The sequence below is a fragment of the Watersipora subatra genome, chromosome 10 (assembly GCF_963576615.1).
Source record: "Watersipora subatra chromosome 10, tzWatSuba1.1, whole genome shotgun sequence".
NCBI lineage: Eukaryota > Metazoa > Bryozoa > Gymnolaemata > Cheilostomatida > Watersiporidae > Watersipora > Watersipora subatra.
The window spans coordinates 46,226,500-46,248,116 of NC_088717.1; the positions used below are offsets into that span (position 1 = coordinate 46,226,500).

Here is a 21,617-nt window from a genome sequence, read left to right on the forward strand (position 1 = left end):
AAAAATGTAAATGGTTTAACATACATACATTTGTAGTTCATTGGGTACTTGGAAGAAAATGTGTTAAGGGAAGTTTCCTTTGAACAAAACGGGTTATTGTAATCACATAAGAATACCAATATAAACTAATTTTGCTTGTTGCAATATACTAAATGTTATTATCATGATATTAGTAGAAAATTTGCTAATGTATAAAGAAAGTGGGTATTGTTTAAAAAGGTTCAACAACTACTGTTATAAAATGTTTTGATTCCTTAGCCTCTCTATCTGCTGCAACCTATCAATCATGTGCTCATAATAGGTTAATTTCTGAGGTTAATCATTAGAAATAAGTGATGTCACACAGGAGAGGGAGCTCAATGAGTGCCACAAATGCTGAAATATTTCTCTATATTTAGAAATTGTGAGTTACCGATATCGATTTTGCTGTGAACTTTACACAGTGAGCTATTTTGTGTGCTGCCTCAAACCACAGGTTGCTGAGTGCTAACACCATGGTGCACAGCATTTAGTTTGCCATGTAGCCTAAAACTTGCAACAATTTTCAGAGGTTTGAATTTTCGTTAATGACTTTTCGTTGTGTGCGCGCATTTTCTTCTAGACTTCGTTTAGCTTCCTTTGTGTAATGCTGCACATAATTATTTTGTAGAATATCAAATGTAATAAATGATAATCTGTACAACCTGATACAACCTATTAAGAATTCAAGTTACAATATCGAGTAAAAAACCTATTTGCTTTTAAAAATACCCGAAACTGAAAAAGTGAGAAAGCAGTCAACCATTGGACAGGAACAACTAACTTACATGTATCATCTCATAGTTTAGCTTTATCTAGCCAGACCACTATTCTTCTGTTAGTTACTTACCAGACTAAATAACCTTTGATCTTGTCAGTCATTCACTGACTGAAGTTGCCTTAGTAGTTTTTTTCTGCTACTTTCTTTTTATGCCAGTGTCACTAGCTCCTTTCTAAAAGGCTTGACAGTGACCGTGCTTAACGTTTTGCCATTATGATTAATTACTTTTCAATTCGTTTGCTGGTTAGACTTTGAGTATTGCGCAAGCATCGTTATTGCCAAAAATAAAATGTTTGACACAAATCATTGGTTGACTTGCATGGTAGCTCTGTAAGGCACCTAGTTGTACGGAACACTCATTGAATATGCTAGACGTGAACGGAAGCGGGTTGTTTTGAGCTTAAATAGTAAAGAACGAGAAGGAAGGGTGGAACTATTGAGCAGCAAGGGAAAGTTCTTTGATTTAAATATCCGAAGTGGATCTACTTTGTGTTCATATAGAATGAGATGCTTATGCGATCAAAATAAATCATTGAGTACAGAAAACAGCAAGAAAATGAATTCACAAGAAAATATGAGCAACTTTTCTATTTTAGCTATTCTGTGCTTTTTATGCTGCAGCGGTTTCATATTTGGATGCTATACAATCTATAATCTGCACAGCACAAGCGAGGAAGTTTCTTCACTTAAAACACTTGTAAACAATTTTAAAGAAGAGCTGGAAAACTTAAAGAATGAAAAGGTCAGTTGAGTATTTTCTATTACTTTTTTTATTTTCCAAAGTTAGAATAATAAAAAGTATGTTTCTAAGTATGTAGATTTTATGAATCTTGACATGCAAACTATATTTTTGTCAATGAAAGTAATGGACTGTGTACAGTAGTTTATGTGCCTCCATAATGTGTTGTTTAGCGCATAGTGTACTGTAGTTTGGGTGTTTCTATACTGTGTCATTCAGTGCATACTGTAGTTTGTGTGTCTCTATACTGTATTGTTTAGTGTATAATGTAGTTTATTTTATCTACATTAACAATGCTAGTAATATTAAATGATTATTTGAAACAACAATATGAACTAACTGGCTTGAATTAAAGACCATATTTTGCTTTAGATTTTTGCCTAAACCAAAAGCTAAGTAAAAAACCCCAATTTGAATTACAATATTAAGTTTATTGAGAAATTTTGAAAAATCATTCTCACTGACTCACCAAGTAAAAAAAACATTGAATTGTACAAGGTTAGTTTAGGACTAGTCAAAAAGGTAACTCGGGTAGCAGTGCAATGGCTATGTGAGAAATTGAGGGAGCATTTACTTCGCTATGATTCACTAAAAATGCTATGAAAGTGATGAACGAGATTCAAAATTTGTTTTTGTCTCAGTTTTAATTTTTTTTATAGACCTGTTCAGTATTATAACAAACCGTAACTTTTTTGTCTCAGCGGCCCTGAAAGTTCAAGTGGCACAGCTGTTGAAATGTCAGTCTGCCATGCTGAAAGCTGTGAGCTGAAATTTGAAATGATGCAATATCTTTGGTCAAGTCTCTAGCCGTGGCTTTGAACAAACTAATGGGCAAACAGTATTATGTTAAAACTGATTATTAGATACCCACATATGCTACACCCACATGTATGCAACACAAACAGCCATTACTATCCTAGTTACTATGATAAGTTTTGCATGTACTAGTTGGCAAGGGAAATGGTAAATGTTAAATTTGACCAAGTTTTGTTTAGAATGACACACAAATCATCAGGTAAAATGACCATGTTGCTTGACAGTAGTCATAAACAAAAAACAGAAATATTGTTGGCTTTTGCTTACAATGCTTCGACCATAGACCAGCATAGAGCATAAATTGAATAGTTATAACAATTTTCTATAGCTTTGTATATTTTAGACATAATCTCAAAAATGACCTCACACAATATTTTCATTTTTTTTCAGAAATTATCAGTATTTTTCTATCATTTGCCATCATTTTTGATTTTTGAGGTGATGTGATTGTCAATATGTTTCAAAATTAAAACCGATAAAACTTGATCACGATTAAGTTGCTCAAATCAATAGAAATTGTGATTATTAAGTTTGTAATTGCAAAGAAACCAACAGAATAGAGACGCGTAAAAGCTCAACTTCAACAAATGAGCCAATTTTAACGATTACAATGATAATAACTAGTGACTTCACGCAAATTATCTTCTGAATGTTTTTATCATCAAGTTTTATCAATGTTTATCTAGAAACATCCTAGCAATCAGATAATCTCAAACATTAACACCAATGGAAAATGATTTAAAAGTGACCATATATTTTGATAAAAGTTATTGAGCTGGTCAGACTTTAATGTTTTTTACTACACAGATTCGAAATCATATCCTAAAACGCTCAGCTAGGTTCCGTTCCTATCAGAATCGCACGAGACCTTCTTCCTTGCAATGGGAGACTTATTGGAATCAAACTACAAGACCTTCTTCTGACAGAGGACCTTCTCGTCGGCAAACAACTATAGACGTGACCACTGTCCGACCGACTCAGCCAACAAGAACAACCCTATCAAGCAGACCTGCTCTCACCATTGGAAGTACATTACCAGCCTCTAGTCAGAGGTACTTTAAGATTATACCAAAAACATTCCCGTAACCATGGAAATTGTAGTTCGGTGAAATATTCTGAAGGAAATGGTTAGCTTTGCTAGGCATGACCGATCAATTATGCTGAGGCTGTATCTCACCAGCTAAACTTGTATCATGGTTGGGATACTATTATGTTACTTTAAAGGTCATTTGTTCGCTGACGTCTGGTTTTCTTGTATGCTATTCACTGAAATTAATCTGAATTTTAGTAACTAGTTTTGCATTGTTGCTTGGAATTGTAACAGGTTACCAATCTTAGAGGCTTTTGCAACTTAAGACTGATCTAAAAACTGCAAATAAGATGAAATTTCACAAGTATTTAAAACATTTAAGCTTTAGGTATTTGAAATTATAGTCACTAATACGCTGGCAGGCTAGTTTGCCATAAGAGATCATCATGAGTAATAGCTAGACATACAATTAATCTTGAATGCCAGTGTGTAGACTGTTGGCGAGTGTTAGAGCATGCCCACTCTGTAAGTCATGTGTTTGAATCCCGTAAGATGCAAGATTTCACCCAACAAGCCATTGCTTTGGAGAGCATGAGCAGAGATGACTCACATTACGGTAAAGATTAGCTGATTACAACATTGCATTGCGATATCTACGCGTCTCAGACAAAACAGCTATTACTCACTAAAGTTATTTTGGTAAGCTCCACGTGTACTGCTTGGCAAGGGAGGAGAGTTTTTAATTTTGAACATTTTAGATTTAGAATTATATGCCACTTAGATAGAATATCTGAGTAGCACGATATAAAATGATTCACTTTCCTATCACTGTTATTAGCTAAAAGAGAAAAGCACTTGGCAAAGCAAATTACTAGAGTTTGCCTGCACATAGATGTTTGATGCTTATGTAAGTTGAAGTACAATTTTAACTTAATTTCGTGTTAAACTAAATTATCGTTTTAAATATTGGTTTACAGATTCTTTGGGCGCAATGGTTATTTTTATTTATAGTAAATTTTTTGAGCTTGACAATCACAAACACTGTAATTTGTGAAAAACAGTTTGGTGGTGCACTTTCCCTACTGCAGCAGACAATCAAATTATTATACAGCAAAACTTTATACTTCATATAGAAAATTGTGAGCAGCCAAAAGAAAGGATTAAAAAACTCCCTATTTAAATAGAAAAAAACAGTCAAAAAACAGAACTAGTTTACTAAATAAGTCTCCATATTAGTGGTAAATTAACAGAAGTTGCTTGGTTATTAGCAAGAAGCAGACATAAAAGTTGAACAAGTGTTTTTACTTAATGATGTATGGTTAAACAGAGAGTTTATTTTATTTTTAAGTTTAAAATGACTATTTTCAACAAATATTAATTTCAATATTTTAAGGCCTCTTTGAAGGCTGTAATTCAAGTTTTCTGACTGTGGCAGATTCTGAATTCAACTAATAACTGATATCATCTATTACCTTTTAATTCCCTTTTAAAGGTTGACTTGCAACAAAATTCACATTACAGTTATTTGGTATTAAAAAGTTCATCATGTCTTACTCTGCTGTGTTGTTCGTGGAAAAGATGTGGAAATGTGATGGCAAGCTTTTAAAGCTAAAAAATGAACAGTTAATTGCAGTCATCACGAAAATGCAGTACGTTGGAATTTTTTCAAAACGGCTCAAATTGGATGTGGTTGAACACAATGGCTTCTGTTTACATTTTGATGCAACCTCATTTGTCGGAATATTTTCACAAATATAATTCACACATTTTATAAAACCATGTCTATTGTCCTTACACACCTATTTCATCATCGTTGTAATGCGGTCACTTTGAGCAGTGATATTTCAAAACCTAGTTAAAATTCGACTAATTTTTTAACTTCAGCTCGAAAGAATGCATATCATTCTTTGATAAACATAACACGCCTGTTGATTACCTGTAATTATTGAAAAATGCTGCAGAAATTGTTTGCCCTTTTTAGCAGAAAGTGTGGGCCACATGACCAGATTAAGACTAGGTGATTAGACCAACTTGAATCAAAACTGTATAGTAACTTCAGTATTTGATAAGGGCTTTCCGGTAAAACCTGAAGTTTTTGTCAGAAACTAATGCTATGAAACATTTTACATTTAAAATTTTATTGGCATTTCCTTTTACTTGATAACATCTTGTGTCGAAAAAATAACCAGGTGGAGTTGAGCACGTCGTCGAAATAAAGAGATTCCAAACTACGGCATTTTTGTGATGGCTGCGATTACCTGTTTGTTTTTTAACTTTTAAAAGCTTGTATTCACATTATTACATATTTTACACCTACGACACAGCAGAGAAAGATATGATGGATCTTTTGATACCGAATAACTGTAATGTGAAATGCATTGGAAGTTAACCTTTAAGCTTAATTACACAAAAATTGTTTTTTCCTAAAATGACTTAAGTTATTTTACTATGCGCTACCAGCTATAAATGCACTCTAGCAGTAAATAAAATAATCTTTACCCTTTGAATATTTTCAAATAACTTAAATATGTAACACGTGCTGAGTGCTTACACAAATGCAGCCAATACAAACAACTTCGGTAAAACTATATCTCAGGGTAAAATTTATGATCTGTATATTAACAAATATTTGAATGTTAACTGAGAAATACAAACACTGTTATAATATTATTCATATAAACTTGCTGTTTTCTCAGTGGCTTGAAACACTGTTTTGATGTAATGATAAAATAAAAACTACTTGGGATATCTGCATCTTGAGATCAAAAACAAAGATGGCTTTGTTGCTACTTACTCAGTAAATAATAACAAAGCCACGATTTGTATCAAAACAACAAAAAACCTTGGGTTTCAGAATTTTTAGCAAACGTGGTTACAACAAATGTTGACCTCAGTTTCTGACTAAATGATCGCAGTGTTACCTGAGTTAATTAGCTGACCAGGTGTTAACTAACATGGTCTACTTCAATCTTTTGGAGTTTAATATGTCAGTGTAGATGTTTTTTTATAGTGGATCAATTACTTTAAGATTTTCATTAGAATTAATGCCTTTTGCTTAGTTTTTGGTGCAAGTAAATGTCTAAAACAAAACTAGTTGATTCAGTCAGTTTTGGCATAACAGGCAATTTTGGCGTGTCAAACTAAGATACGCAGCAAATGGCCCGTCACTAATACCAAAAAATGATTTGTATACCAACAAAAGCAAGTAATGATCTGTGAACTTGCTCTATAGCATTATCCTCACGGGTTAAATCTGTACTGTTTGAGAAGTTATGCTGAATGACTTCGAAGAGATTTTGTCAATGTTAATAACAATCTATCACATTTCATTTTGATGAAGAACATTTATAACATTGATATTGTCAACTGAGTTGATCTAGTTGCGTAGCAGCGCAACTTGTACTTCAAATAGTCATGTGCATTGTAAGTGGCTGATTTGACTTTACTTTTGCTTAAAAGGTACTAAATTGGCAGCTGCCATGGCTGTAGGAAGTTCTGGTAAACACTTAAGAACAATATAGTGTTAATACTGAAACAGCCCTGAGTCAACAGCATTTGGACTGTTGACTCAGGGCTGTCAATACTTTAATTAATACTTTTGTTGCCCTTCAAATAACGTTCAATGCTTTGCTTTTTATTAATAAGCGGGTGCCACCTTGCTTCACAAAGCGCAAATAACATGGACGTGCTGATCTAGAAAGGCTTCCCGTTGTACAAAGATAACTGAGAAAATGCATAGGCTATATGTTGGGCAATACTTTCTCAGTCCTTAAAGCACTTTAAGACCTTGATTGTTTGACTTGACTGAAAATCTTATGATTAGAAACATGTCTTTCACATGTACTTCAATAAAAAGCTGCTGATGTTTGATCATTTTAACACTTTTTATATTTTTTGAGTTTTAGACTTATAATGATTGAGCGAAATATGAGCTGATAATTGGATGTGAATGAATTTGAATATTGAATAAAATGAGATTTTAATAGCATTTTCTACCCTTAGATTTTGTTTTCTTTGATTTTCTTATCAACTGTTGATAATCTCACTTTTTATTTACAATATTATCGCCGGAATGACTAGTGTCAATGCCATTTTAAAAACTAGTTGTGCAGCAAAAACAGTAGGCTATGCTAGAACTTAAAAAATGGTTTTATTAACATATTTAATTACTTTGCTTTAGCAGGGTATTTTTTCGCCAATCGTTTCCCATGTTTCTCATACAGATGGATCATTAGATTTCCTTAATACCCAGCATATTCATAGCTTAAACAAAAAAAGTGTTTTACTGGTTCAAACTGGGCGGTTCCAAAATTTAAAAAAAAACTTTGCTCTATATATTCTATGTTATATATTACATGCATATCATCATTGCAATAGTACAATATAAGATTTTTCATATAATATATAATGGTATAATGGTATAATGTTATTATTACAACAATTTTAATATATCATTATAATCATATAGTGTACTTTACTATTTTTGTTGTCTCGTTGTATAATTTGCTTTAAGAGGCGTTGGTCAATATAAATAAAGTTTATTTTCTCAGTCCATATATCAATAAAGCAATCTTCTAATGTAGCAAATTAAACATAGCAATCATTTGAAGAATTTCACTAATTCTTGCCTTGTTCTACTTATAGTGAAATTTTAAATGTGTCTCCTAATTATAAAAAGTTGGGTTATTATGCATGCAATTGATAGGTATTATGTGGTTTTGATTACAGCATTAGCAAACCAAAACTTGCCAGCAACATGAAAACTAAATTTTTCTGTTGTAATAAGTCACATTGAGTCACTTCATTGCCTATGATTGTTAAAAATTTTTAAACTTTGCTTGAGCCAAACAAATAGCGCCGTCTGTGCACTTCAATAAAAGTGCATTATAGTGCACAAACTTGGTAGCTAAATATGGTTTATGTGAGGTATATTTTATTTGCTAAGGTTCTGCAGAGACTCCTAGGTGTTACAATAACAAATAATTTAAAATTTTTTGTAAGCTTCTGGGTCAAAGGAATTCGAAAATTTATCAAGATTAAAATTTTTTTTTAAACTCAGTCTCTCATTTTTACTTCTTATGTTTTAGGGAAGATATTCAAAACACAGCCTATAAAAGCTCAAATCTTGTCTGGACGCCAGACCCTGAAAACGATTCTGATATCTATGGTTCACCTGGTGGTGGTGGTTTATCGACAACAGGCCCTGGGTATAGTAGACACCAAGGACAAGCTCAGGGCAATAGGCAACCAGGACAGCCCGGAAGAGATCGACCACCTGGACAGCCCGGAAGCGATGGACAACCAGGGCAAGCAGGAAACAATAGCCAACTTGGAGACACTGGAACATCCGGAAGAGAAGGTCCTGAAGGATTACTGCCCTCTGGAAAAAGGGAGTCTACAGCATCATCAAGAGGAAGACCAGGAAGCTCTAACGGATCAGGTTAATTTTTTTCTTATGCAGTCGATAAATTCAACAATGACTGCCTTATCGTTCAGGCTTTATAATTGACCACCATGTAACTATGTGTAGCCATGGTTTAAAAGCTACAGTAGTTTTCTTTTTGCTACGTTAAAATTCTCTTGAGCTGACATATTCTTTGATAGTTGACTCATACACATACGCACATGCACTTGCACTCGCACCCACACGCGCGCACACGCACACGCACGCGCACGCACACGCGCATGCACACATTCACACACCAACACACATTAGCAAATTTACTATGTGGTCATCTAGCCTTTATTTACCTATTGTTAAGGTTAACATAATAATAATAAATATCCAAAAAATTGAAAAAATAATGTTAAAAAAACATTTTAGCAGTTGCGCTAATGAGTGAGTAAACCATCAAAGACTATAAGTTAGCAAAGAGAACATTACTAAAACCTTCAACTTTGCTGAGTGGTGGTATCTACCAAGCCTTAGGTTATCTCAAATACAAGGAACTTGCTCTATTACTTTGGAAAATCCAGAAACTACACTATCTAGGAAGATATTGAGCCCTTCTGCTTCTGCCATAGTGTCTAATTAGCTTATGGTTATCACAGACTGGAGTTATGAGCTTCCTTAAAAAGTTTGTATACAGATATTGCATGTGCTTAATCAATCTGATGAAGTTTATGATTAGTAAGTTTCCATTTCTGCTGACCTGACCATTGCATAATTATCCTGATCATCTGCAGTTTCCAGATATTGAATTTCGATTCGACTCTGCCCTAAAACCTCAGTTTGTTTGATTCATATGCTTAACTATTGTTACTATATCTAAGCAATTGCCATTATTTCGCTTCTGTTTGCTTCACCTTTGGCTGAACAATTTCTCAACTTGGCTTGTGGCCCATCATGAATTAAAAAAATTATTCAACTATCCTCATCAAGAGATTACACCTCTCCATGCAGTTCAGTTTGTATCAATGCACAGCTCTATAAGCTCTGTGGTTATTAAATACAATATAACTTTGTTTATTACATAGAAAATATTTTTAAAATATTTTAGCCATATCAGTAATGTAGTAGATAACTGTTCCTGTTCACTGATCAGAATGTATTTGTTATAGCCTGATATTATGCATTGGTAAGCTAAAAACATGTATTTCTTTTTTGCCTAGCAGGTGGCATTGGCAGCACGTTTGTAAGATGGGGTAAAGTTACGTGTCCTCAAGTGTCAACATTGCTATACTCAGGTAAACTGGCTCCACAATCTAAACCTATTCAACGTACATAGCAATTGCATTTGCCTACTATTTACAGCAACATGTCGGTTCAACAAACTCAATAATTCCTGATTTCAGCCTTTTCAATTTATTAATTATTTTTATTATGGCAAGTAACGCCAAACATCATGTTTACTCATGGTTATCAATCTCAATAAAAAACTATTTGTTCATAACATCTTATCTGTTTTTATTCGCCACAATTCTGCAAAAGTATTTACTTGTTTTGTGTTGGTATTGGCATTTGAATTTTTAGAAACACAAGTAAATTTATTTTAAATGGATGACAGTGAATCAAATTTTACACAAAAAATTAACCCATTACATTTTGGCTTTAAATCTTATGTGCGTCATATATTCTGGAAAGGTAATCTGAGAGCAGCTTACTTTAAATACTTTATTAAATACTATCTTTCATTTTAGTAGAAATTTTTTACTGAAATACAAACTACAAACTTACAATTAAATCATCATTTTCTCATTGCTTTTTGTAGGGTATGCTGCAGCAGCTAATCCTTGGTATGGAATGGGTGGGTCCACGGAGTTAGAGTGTTTAAGCACCACCCCTTCCTGGCATGGCAATGCTACAACTACTGTTCAAACTTCCACAAAGCTTTTTGCGGCTAAATTTTCCTTAGGTGAGCAGACCTTTTTTCCAGTACATTTAGTTATACTTTGAACGATTAACCTTTTCTGCTCAGGCTATACGCTGCTTGATGCCGCTTGATACATGTAGCATTAACTGAAACCTGCCAGTGAGCTCAACATCTTAATATAAAGTTTGATCGAAATGTTGGCAAAACAAAAGCAAAATAACAATTGTCTGAAGCACAAAACTTTGGTTTGTTTTGAATTCATAAAAAGACTTATGTATGTAAGCCTAACATATAAAGGTGGCATTTTGTGTTGCGTGTACATATAAGGAACAGTCAGACCTTTTGTTATTCTTTTTAGACTTTTGTTATAACTTTATTTTCATTTGCAAAAGTTTATCAGAAAATGATCCATAACACATTTTTCCCTGAAAGCACGTATGTGTAACATTAAGCCAACAACTTGCTGACCTAATGCTTACTTTGCTGTTGAACAGCATTGTTTCGGATCTTTTTTCATGCCTTAACTACATAAACTAAAAATTTCTAACACTGGAAGTGTGCAAAGTATGTAGTAATTTGTTTCAATTAATAGTCGCTAATTTTAATATTGGCTAGCCTAATACCAATTTAGAGATCAAATTAAAAACATTCAAATAAATATGCTTGTTTCTAATTACCATGTTTAGTAGTCCTATGTTGTTTTAGACCATATTCATGTTTGAGGTTCCATTGGTTTATTAAAACTAAACATGTGCAGCTAATAATATGTTCGGTGTATAATAATATGGGTGGGTGTCCGTATGTATACAATTTTAATAGCTTATTGTGCATCCTCCTGGAGATAGTTGATGATTGGTTGTTAAGGGTTTTTGTACTATTGAAAAAAATTATTTTAGTATGCATTCATTTTTTGCAGGTTCATTCCATGGAATCTTTGATACGGCTGCAGATAACTCAGTTATCACCTGTGCTGTATGCCTTACTACTAAAGCCCCAGTGGTAAATATTATTTAGCTTTACATAGTTTTGGAGCTGTACACAGACATGCAATGCAACTAACAGCAGATTTGTAATATAGCAAACTTTTCATTAGAACTTAAGCATAGCAATCAGCTAAATATCTAGCTGGCAACCAGTTTGTAGAAATACCGCCCAGTTATAATCAGGAAATGTGAGAGTCGGAATAAATTGGACACGATTTTTTGTTCTTTAGAATATATTTTGATTATTATTGCTATTAAAATCTGGATAACCTTTTGTATAGTTAATATCCATTGAAAAGTAATTGCAGTTTCTCTTCAAGTGTGAATGATGCCTGGCATCACTATGATTTGGTAAACCTGGATGCCAATAGCTCAAATTGTCAGTAGTTCAAAAATAAACACATGGTTATTAATCCATGTTTTAGATAACGCTGCCAGGGAGAGTTGAATGCTTAAACGGGTGGCACAAGGAATATAATGGTTATCTAATGGCTACTTCAGGTAACTTGTGACTATTAAGCTCTACGAACTTCATGAAGCTGGTTTGTTATCAGATTAGCAATCAGATTTACTTACTCTAATAATGAAGCTAGTCCAAAAATGTTTTTTTTAAATTAAATTTTTATTTGTTATAGAATATTACTACTTGTCAGAAACACTATGAAAGCATTAAACAAACTCTAATGTACCATTAGTCTTTACGTGCATTCATCATAAAAAAAATTGACAGCGATTGAAAATATTTATTTTAAATTTGCAATTTTTTCTTAATAGTGATTTGTTAAAAATTTTAGTGAAGTCACTAAAAGGGGCTCTCTTACAAGCAAGCTGGAAAAAAATCATGCATATTTTCCTAGTAGAGACATGTTTTTGTGCTTTGAAAAAAATTGGTCAAATATATATTTATATATAGCTGTAGGTATATGTATATGCGCCTGTCTATTTACACACCTAAGATTTATATGTATCGGAATATGTGTATGTGAGTGTATATATGTATGTATACATGTATATTTGTGAGTACATGTATCTGTAAAGGTATGAATATGTGTAAGTAAATGTATATATGTATGTATACATGTATATTTGTGAGTATATGTATCTGTAACGGTATGTGTGCAATTTTAGTTACATATACAAGTATATTGATATGCGTGCTTTGTGTGGTATGATGTCGTGTTGTGTGTGTATGTGTGTGTGTGCATGAGTGTGTGTGCGTGCGTGTGTGCGTGGGTGCGTGGGTGCGTGGGTGCGTGGGTGCGTGTGTGCATGTGTGCGTGTGTACATGTGTACGTGTATGCGCGTGCGTGTGTGTGTGTGCGTGTGTGTGTATGTGCGTGTGTGTATGTGTCTACGTGTGTGCATGTGTGCGTGTGTTTGTATGTATGTACATGTGCACATAGTATGTACATATGCACTTGATATATACATATGCACATGCAAATTCATATGCATCCAGATGCGTACATGTACATGCTTATGCACATATCAAATCCATGATGACACAACTTCTCAACTGAACTAGGGGCTATTTCTAGGCATCTGTTTCCCTCAATTTGAATCTTAATATCAGTTTATTTTCAATGGGTTCATTTTAGGAGAAATATTAATCTAAAGATTATTCTAAATTATTTACTCTCAAACATTAAAAAGCTTACAAAACAAGAAACTATTTCTATCGCATGAAGCCAAACAATTCAACAAGTTTATGTGACTAAAAGGTATCGATGCTTTTTTTCTACAAGGTTCAAAACAGATGCAGCATTAAACATTAAAATATAAAATTTTAACATTGTTTTAGTAGTTGCTTATGAGTCATGTTGTTTCTACCTAACCATTTATTGGAAACGGTGCATTTTAGGCCAATACAACACGCATACAAGGCACTAGTAACACGCATACAAGGCACTAGCAACACGCATACAAGGCACTAGCAACACGCATACAAGGCACTAGTAACATGCATACAAGGCACTAGTAACACGCATACAAGGCACTAGCAACACGCATACAAGGCACTAGTAACACGCATACAAGGCACTAGTAACACGCATACAAGGCACTAGTAACACGCATACAAGGCACTATAGCAACACGCATACAAGGCACTAGTAACACGCATACAAGGCACTAGTAACACGCATACAAGGCACTAGCAACACGCATACAATGCACTATAGCAACACGCATACAAGGCACTAGTAACACGCATACAAGGCACTAGTAACACGCATACAAGGCACTGGCAACACGCATACAAGGCACTAGTAACACGCATACAAGGCACTAGCAACACGCATACAAGGCACTAGTAACATGCATACAAGGCACTTGCAACGTACATATTTTGAGGATACAACGCCGACACAAGTAATTAACAACGCATTAACAACAAAATATTTATATTTATAGTCTGTTAATAAAACAGGTCTAAAACATTGCACAAAGTATTCTAGTTACTATCTGTTTTAAAACAGGTCTAAAGCATCACAACTCCTTTGTTTATGGCAACCCTGAGCTCTTTGGGGCATTTTTTTTCTCGTTGTGATGCTAGTGTATGCGTTTTGTATATGCAGTGTTTGCGCGTTGCTAGTGCCTTGTATGTGCGCTGCACATGCACTTTATGTGCGTTGTACCGACCTAAGATGCATTGTTACCATTTATTTCGTCAAAACTACGTGTCATTATCGCACATGTGTCCCTATTAATGCACGTTTAACTAACCATACATTTGTCAAAAACCATACGTGTGTCCCTAATCATACATGTGTCACTAATCATGCATGTGTCACTAATTATACATGTGTCACTAATCATGCATGTTTCACTAATCATGCATGTTTCACTAATTATACATGTGTCACTAATCATACATGTGAGGCAAATCTTTCAAATTTTGGTTTAAAAAGTTTCACGGCTACAATGCCCATAGATTTACACCTGTTTGATATAAAACAGTAACTACTAAATAACTGAAAAATGTCAAATTTAATTTAGTTTTGCCATGTTATTTTAAACCAAAAAGAAAACATGGCACTTTGGCTTTTGTGGTTTTTCATTTTTTTTCTCTACAAAAATATTTTGTTATAAAAATATATTCATTAAAACCTAGTAATTAGCGACTTACTTAAAAAGTAGGTCGGTTATAAACCAAGTAGTACTTAGTTTATAAACATAATTTAAATAAATTGTTATTGATTTCGGTTCTTTGCTTTATTTGGCTTTAAGATATAATTAAAAAACGATAATCAAAAGAATTGCAATGGTAGCATGTCGCTCTGTTCTAACCTAATCAGATCATATTTAATAGTACATATATCAAGTTCTTTTTAATTTTAACAGAGCACTTGTTATAAAATTTCGGGCATGTCTTTCTTTAACTTTATTAGAGAACCTGCTATAGAATGCCAGGCATGTATTTACACAACTTTAACAGAACACCTGTTAGAGCATCTCTAATGCGCTTTTCTTCAATTCCACTGGGTGGCTGTTCTGACATCTCTAGAATGCTTTGCCATAGCTTTTTGCTTTTACAATCCCTTTTGTTATGAACACCAACTTGATTTTTTAAAGTTGGCTAAACAGACTCTTAAGCATGTTCTTTATTTGCAGCGGTGCGCTACGAAATTTTTTTTTCATCAAGAAATTACTGCATAGATAGGAACCCAGATTACTACACGGGGCATAATGACACCATGGGAATGAAGTTGACATTTCTCCAAGCTGGAGGCTGCTACGGCGGATTGTATCCCTGTCACAGCTACACAGAGAATAACATATTGGCCTGCACTGTGTGCTCCCAGCACCCAGACTAACATTGTAATTGTTATGTTGTGTTAGAAGTTTGCCTATTTAAACAATATTTATGTAATATTATTGTATTTCATTACATATCTACAATGTTTTCCTTCATTTCTTTTTGTAATCAGCGCTTTAATAGTTGCAGCAGCATGCTGACTCTGATCTAATTTTTACAAAAAATGCATAAAAGCGTATAAACGATGTATGAAAAGTATATCCTACCAATGGCATATAGCAATTTGGTTTAGGTTGTGCTGCTGAACACAAGATGTCAAAGCCGAGCATGAAAAATCATTAAACATTGGAGAATCATGCACAGGTGAAAGCTGCATCCAAAAATTTTGGTCCTAAAGGAATCCATGTTGTCTGAAAAGCTGAAGTTATAAAGTTACCTGTTCTAAAAGGTAGACCGACCTTGATATATGTTTATGCAAAAAGTCTAGAACCTTTCAAAAACTGTTTACATATAGCTGCAATTGATAGAAATATAAAGGAAGTAAAGCTAAATGTCAGTGCTGACAGATATATATATATATATATAATATATATATATATATATATTTATATATATATATATATATATGCAACAATTGCTTCAATTGGAACAGAAATTTTTAATACTAGTAACTATGCTGTTTGCATACATATAGACTCAACTTATAATGATCTTTTTTACTCTTATGTAAAGTAAAACAAGTATTGATTCACAAAATTGAAATACTCATTATGTGTACCAGTTGTAACCAGCTTTTCTAAAAGTTAGCAAAAGTAGCTAATCTGAAAAGCACGTGCCATAGTTACATTCTTTTACTAATCACAAATCTATACTTTTACCAAAACACACGGAATCACCTAATAAACTTTATCTCGTGTCTTCAGCATTCGATATTTTGATTTCGAGTAAGCTGTTACCGTACAATCTTTTTTTGCATTTTAATTAAGCAGCTAAATATATTTAGTAGATTGCTACCTTACCTAATGTAAATATATATTGAATTGCTGACCATTATCTAAAAAGTATTTTATACAAAGCTAGTGATAGAATGAAAAGAAACGAAGCTAACTTTAAGCAAAAATTAAAAAGAGAGTAATAACCTGTTGACAATAATAAGAGTTGCATGAAATGTCCATAAATCTATGGATTCAATCATGTTGGGTTATGTTTGCGATTGTTGATATATCTTTCTCATCTTTAAAATTGTTCAATCTGAGCTAATTTTTTATGATGATGTTTTAGAAAAAGTAATTTTCAGTCCTATAAGATTGATAATGATCAATACTTTTTGTCTGGAAAGTTGAGATTCTGTATTTTCAACAATGTCTAAGCAAAATCTGGGTGCATGTCAACCGGCTCAAATTCAGATTATTTAAAGCCAGAAATATTTCACAAGATACCAGGCTAGATTTTGGGCAGTACTGATTTTAAAACAGTTGATGACAGCAGTATGAAGCGCTTGCAAAAAACGTATAAAACAACAATTTTTAAGAATTATCAACCAATCCTGGCTACTCAGTATGATTACTGTTAGTTTGCGCTTCTTTAATACGTGTAAATAGCTTTTGAGGTATTCCGGTAGAACAATGTAATAATTAAGCAAATGTTTACTTGTTGCCATATGAGTAGTCAAGCTTAATTTTCCGCTAAACCTTCACAAAACCCACCAACCAGCTAGTAACCAAAAAACAGTTCGATTAAGGCCGTTAAAACTTTACAACATAAGACAAAACACTAAAGTTTAGCTTGGAGTACAAGTAGACTAATACGTATGGAGTTTACAAATTGAAAGAATAATGCTGACTTATACACGACAAGCAACCATTTGTGCAGCCAAAACTCAATGGCTGATTTAGAATTTTTCAATGGATAGTTTAATATTGTTAGAGTGAAGTTTCATTGAGATTTGAAAACTTTTAATCACCCATACGTGGAGGAGCTCCCAAATATCCATGGTTAGAGCTATATGTTTTGATAGCACCAAAGGCAAGAACCCTTTGGGGCATTCTTGCAACAAAAATAATAATAAGCCAACAATTGCTAATAATTCTATTTAAAAAAATAATAAAACATAAGCATTTCTCTCAGGGCTATAATAGTCTATTTCCAAAACGGCTAAAATGTGACGTATTTGTGCCAGATGGTTTATCTTTACACTTTCATGCATCCTTATTCGTCGAACTATTTTCACAAATATACTTCACGCTTGCGATAAAAACCATGTCTATAATTGTTCTTACGCGTCTATTTTTTCGACATCGTAATGCTGCAACTTTGAGAACTGATATCTCAAAACATAGCATAAAAATATGTTTAAATTTTTAAACTTAGCTTGAACGATTGCATATCATTCTCTGATAAAAATGCTGAGCCTTTTGGTCCGCTATGATGGTCAAAAAATGCTGTAGAAATTGTTCGCGCCATATAGCTGGAATTGCAAGTCACATGATCAGATAATATTAGTTTCAGTTCAAGTTTGATCTATCGCAAATAGCAAACACGCTTTCTCATATTAAACTTGTTAATTTCAATTCGTCATAATCTCTAACACGCCACATCGTGTTTGTGCAGCTGGCAAGCTGAGAAGCACCTTGTTTCTTAGCCAATAGCAGAGAAAAGACCAGACCTTCACCGGGCTTGGAGCAACTGGGTGAAGCTGGATGTGACAAACTTTATTTATTCGCCTGCTTACTCTTACCTTTGTTTTCGCCATTTCAAAGACGACATGTTTTCTAACCTGTTTGCATACTCTACATTCCACCAAAGCACGTGAGTAATTTGTTATATGAACCACTTGTATTAGTAGTAGTAACTCGGGTTATTTTCTAGTATTCTCCTAATACTACTGTATTAATCTATATTTAATATTACAATATTAATGTCATTTAATTGTAATATGATATTATTTGTATTTTATCTTTTTAATTACGTGTATTATTCTCATTATAATAACAAAACTAATTCATACTGCATATCTATCTGTAAAACGTAATATATTAATCTATAATTGATAAAATAATGTTATAAGTTTCACGATTAATTTCGCCAAATTTCTTAACCCCACTCACTTATAGATATGTTATATGAAATATTTATTGTCATTTTCTGGTATCATCGTTAATAGCATATTAGTATTATTAGATGATTATTATTAGTATCAGATTATGAAGAGTTTGTGCCAACCACTGAAGACTGGGAAGAGTTTGAGTGCTATGTTGGCCAGCGTCAAACACTCTCCATTTACATATAAGATAGAGCTGAACTTAACTAAACTTGACAAAATATAAAGAATATCCATAGAGTTATTACTTACATTGTTATGTTTACAATATCATGGATTCTGATAAGTTTTTGTAAAATCTGTGTCATGATTGCATGGCTATATATTTATTCTTTTTCTGATCAAGCAAATATGATATAATAACAGGAAATGATGTTGTACAAATCTCATGGCAAGTCAGCTATTGTGTTGTGATTTCAGACCCGAATCCTTCAAAGAGGAGAAAATAACAGTAAGTGTGACAGCACTCCAGTGACTATTTCACTGTCACGCCCGCGACCTCTCCTGCTCATTCACGATGGTGCGAGAAGGCGGATAGGTAGAGCACAAGGTTACATGTGCCTCCTGTCACCAATCGTACACTTGGGAAACAACTGTCAGGGTGAACAGAGTTGACGTCATCAACCCCCTGCTGGCAGCTGCATCACTCTTTTCTGGCGGATGCCTTACGCAGAACCTCCGTTTTCTGTCACTCCAGAACATCGCGATACCAAGCCACAGCATTTGCCTCTACCAACAAAGAGAATACTTACATGGTGTGAGTGTTAATATTTACCCATAAACTTGGAAAATGTGAGTAAAAGCTAGGCACACTAATTGAATAACGACATTTAGAAACAATTTTTTTCTTGAAATGAAAATATGTCACCCTTCAAGCAAAATATATTATAATTTGAAATTCTGATTCTTCATCATAATATAACACAAAAAGGGGGAAGAGGATTCTACATTCTTAGACTAATGATAATGATACAAATTAATCTTGTATAATGAAGTTTTACAATATTTTACAGTGTATTGCTGAGCAGTACACCCTGCATAACGAGGGACTGATGGCAGCAATCGATTGGGAGCTTGATTTGGCAGGTGACAGTAGATGTGATAGTCCGGGGCATTGCACACTATACGGGGCCTACACTATGATGGATCAGAGCTGCGGTTTAATAGTTAGCAGCCATCTTGTGAAGGTAAAACTTTGACAGTTTTTATTTCACAGCCTGACAAAAACCCAAATTTTCTAGTAGGTATTAATACATAAACATGAAGTTGCTGATCTAGCTAAATAATTCATTCAAATAATGCGAAAGCGATTGTTGGTCGTAACCTTTTTACTTTGTAGTCAACGGAGACCACCAGCTCTAACGCCATGGAGCTGGAAGGCTTTAAGCGATGCCAGTCTGATCTAATTTCCCACGGCCTAAGAGTGAGGTCTATTACAACGGATGTTGTTACAAAGGTTGTGTGCATACCGCAAGCTTGTGTTTTGGCTTATGCCGCAAATTCGTCGCGGTGAGCGACGGCCTCTACCTGCCTGCTTGGTGTCTAAGATTTGTGGCATAAACCAAAACACAAGATTGCGGTATGCGCACAACCTTTTCCGAGCATTTGGCGATGGCTCTCCAAATGGGAATAGATTATCTACCAAAACAATTATTGAAAAACAATAATTGCTGATCATCAAAATAATCTCATCTTTATATAATAAAATCGTAATACTAATACACCCTCTACTGTAGTAAGTGTACAAGCCAAATATAACAATTCTCCTTGTGTTCCACTAGTTCAGAATATGTGTGTTCAACCGATGCATTAAATGTGTAACACAAGAATTGTAGATAATGCATGACACATTAGCATAGCTTTGGTGTTATTGGCATTAAATGAAAATCCAACTCACTATGATATCGCAGATAATTATTCCACCCCAACTCAAGGGGTGGGCGCCACAAGTTCGTCCACACCAGGATGCATACACAGGCATTCATGCTCCCCGCGGTCATGGAGACGATGCGCAAACTCAGCATCATGGCAGCACAAACATTCAGGAAGAGATGTCTTGACAGAGCTTGCAGACACACCACTCTGTAGCCGGTGGTATTAGCTCCTAAAGAAATGAACAGATATGTCTATGCAACCATAGCTAACACATCAGGTCGATGTTATCCAACAGTATATCAGTGCAGCAGTAGATTTAAATATTAAAATTGTTAATGTTGTCATTCGAGAAAAAGCTGTAATTATTTTTTCGCAATATTGAAGCGATAATTATCATCATTAAAATCATATATATATATAATTATATTCGTTCTATCACTCTCAAGCTAAAACTATTACTACTAGCTGGCTTGGCACATAAGAGCTGGCTAGTGGCGGTGCTTACTTGCTGGGAGGTTTGATTCTGTTGAGTATTTTCTTCAGATAGAGCATCAGGCTACAAACGCCAGGGTCTTAACTCTTCAGAATTTGACATTTTTTATGATCGCAACTCGGACATGTACATGTTTGTTGAATAGCCGGACGAAATGGCCAAGCTGAAACTGTAAAGTAGCGAGCATCTATATTTGATACGGGGTCTTCGGTAAAACCCGAAGTTTTTGTCATAAACTATTGCTACGATAAGTTTGATATTGAGCTTTTTATTGGCCTTTCAATTCACGCGAGAACATCACGTGACAAGACAATAACCAAACGGCGCGGATACGTCATCGAAATAAAGAGATTCCAATCTACGGCGGCTTTTTGTTTTTGAGCATTTAAGAGCTTTTAATCACATTCCCACATATTTGGCACCTACCACACAACAGAGTAAGACATGGCGAATCTTTTGATACCAAATAACTGTAATGTGAATTTTGTTGCAATTCAACCTTTAAGGTTTAGAAAGAACTACATGCATATTTTACCTACATCAGTAGATATAATACAATAATTTGCTTTAACAAACACACCCTTACTTTTCTACTTGGAACTTAGCTATAGGGATCAAAACACTCAACTTTTTAAAAACTAGCTGTTCATATTCCAAATAAACTTAACTGAGTTTTATTTTTTGTAAGTTTTATAAAACCATGAATTAAATT

General features: G+C 34.1%; 1 protein-coding gene across 1 annotated transcript; it reads left to right on the forward strand.

Moving 5' to 3' along the window:
- Positions 1-1,181: 1,181 nt before the first annotated feature.
- LOC137407327 (short-chain collagen C4-like) lies at positions 1,182-15,628 on the forward strand. Its single transcript, XM_068093946.1, has 8 exons — positions 1,182-1,541; positions 3,162-3,406; positions 8,472-8,824; positions 10,000-10,071; positions 10,596-10,739; positions 11,614-11,696; positions 12,106-12,181; positions 15,293-15,628. Exons 1-8 carry the CDS (start codon positions 1,302-1,304, stop codon positions 15,493-15,495), a joined length of 1,416 nt encoding a protein of 471 aa, XP_067950047.1. The 5' UTR covers positions 1,182-1,301; the 3' UTR covers positions 15,496-15,628.
- Positions 15,629-21,617: the final 5,989 nt, after the last annotated feature.

Excerpts from the sequence above, each read along its gene's own strand:
- LOC137407327 (XM_068093946.1), top strand. The coding sequence starts at position 1,302 with ATGAGATGCTTATGCGATCAAAATAAATCATTGAGTACAGAAAACAGC. Across the intron at positions 8,825-9,999 it reads AGGAAGCTCTAACGGATCAG|GTGGCATTGGCAGCACGTTT; the intron begins GTTAATTTTTTT and ends TTTGCCTAGCAG. Across the intron at positions 10,740-11,613 it reads TGCGGCTAAATTTTCCTTAG|GTTCATTCCATGGAATCTTT; the intron begins GTGAGCAGACCT and ends CATTTTTTGCAG.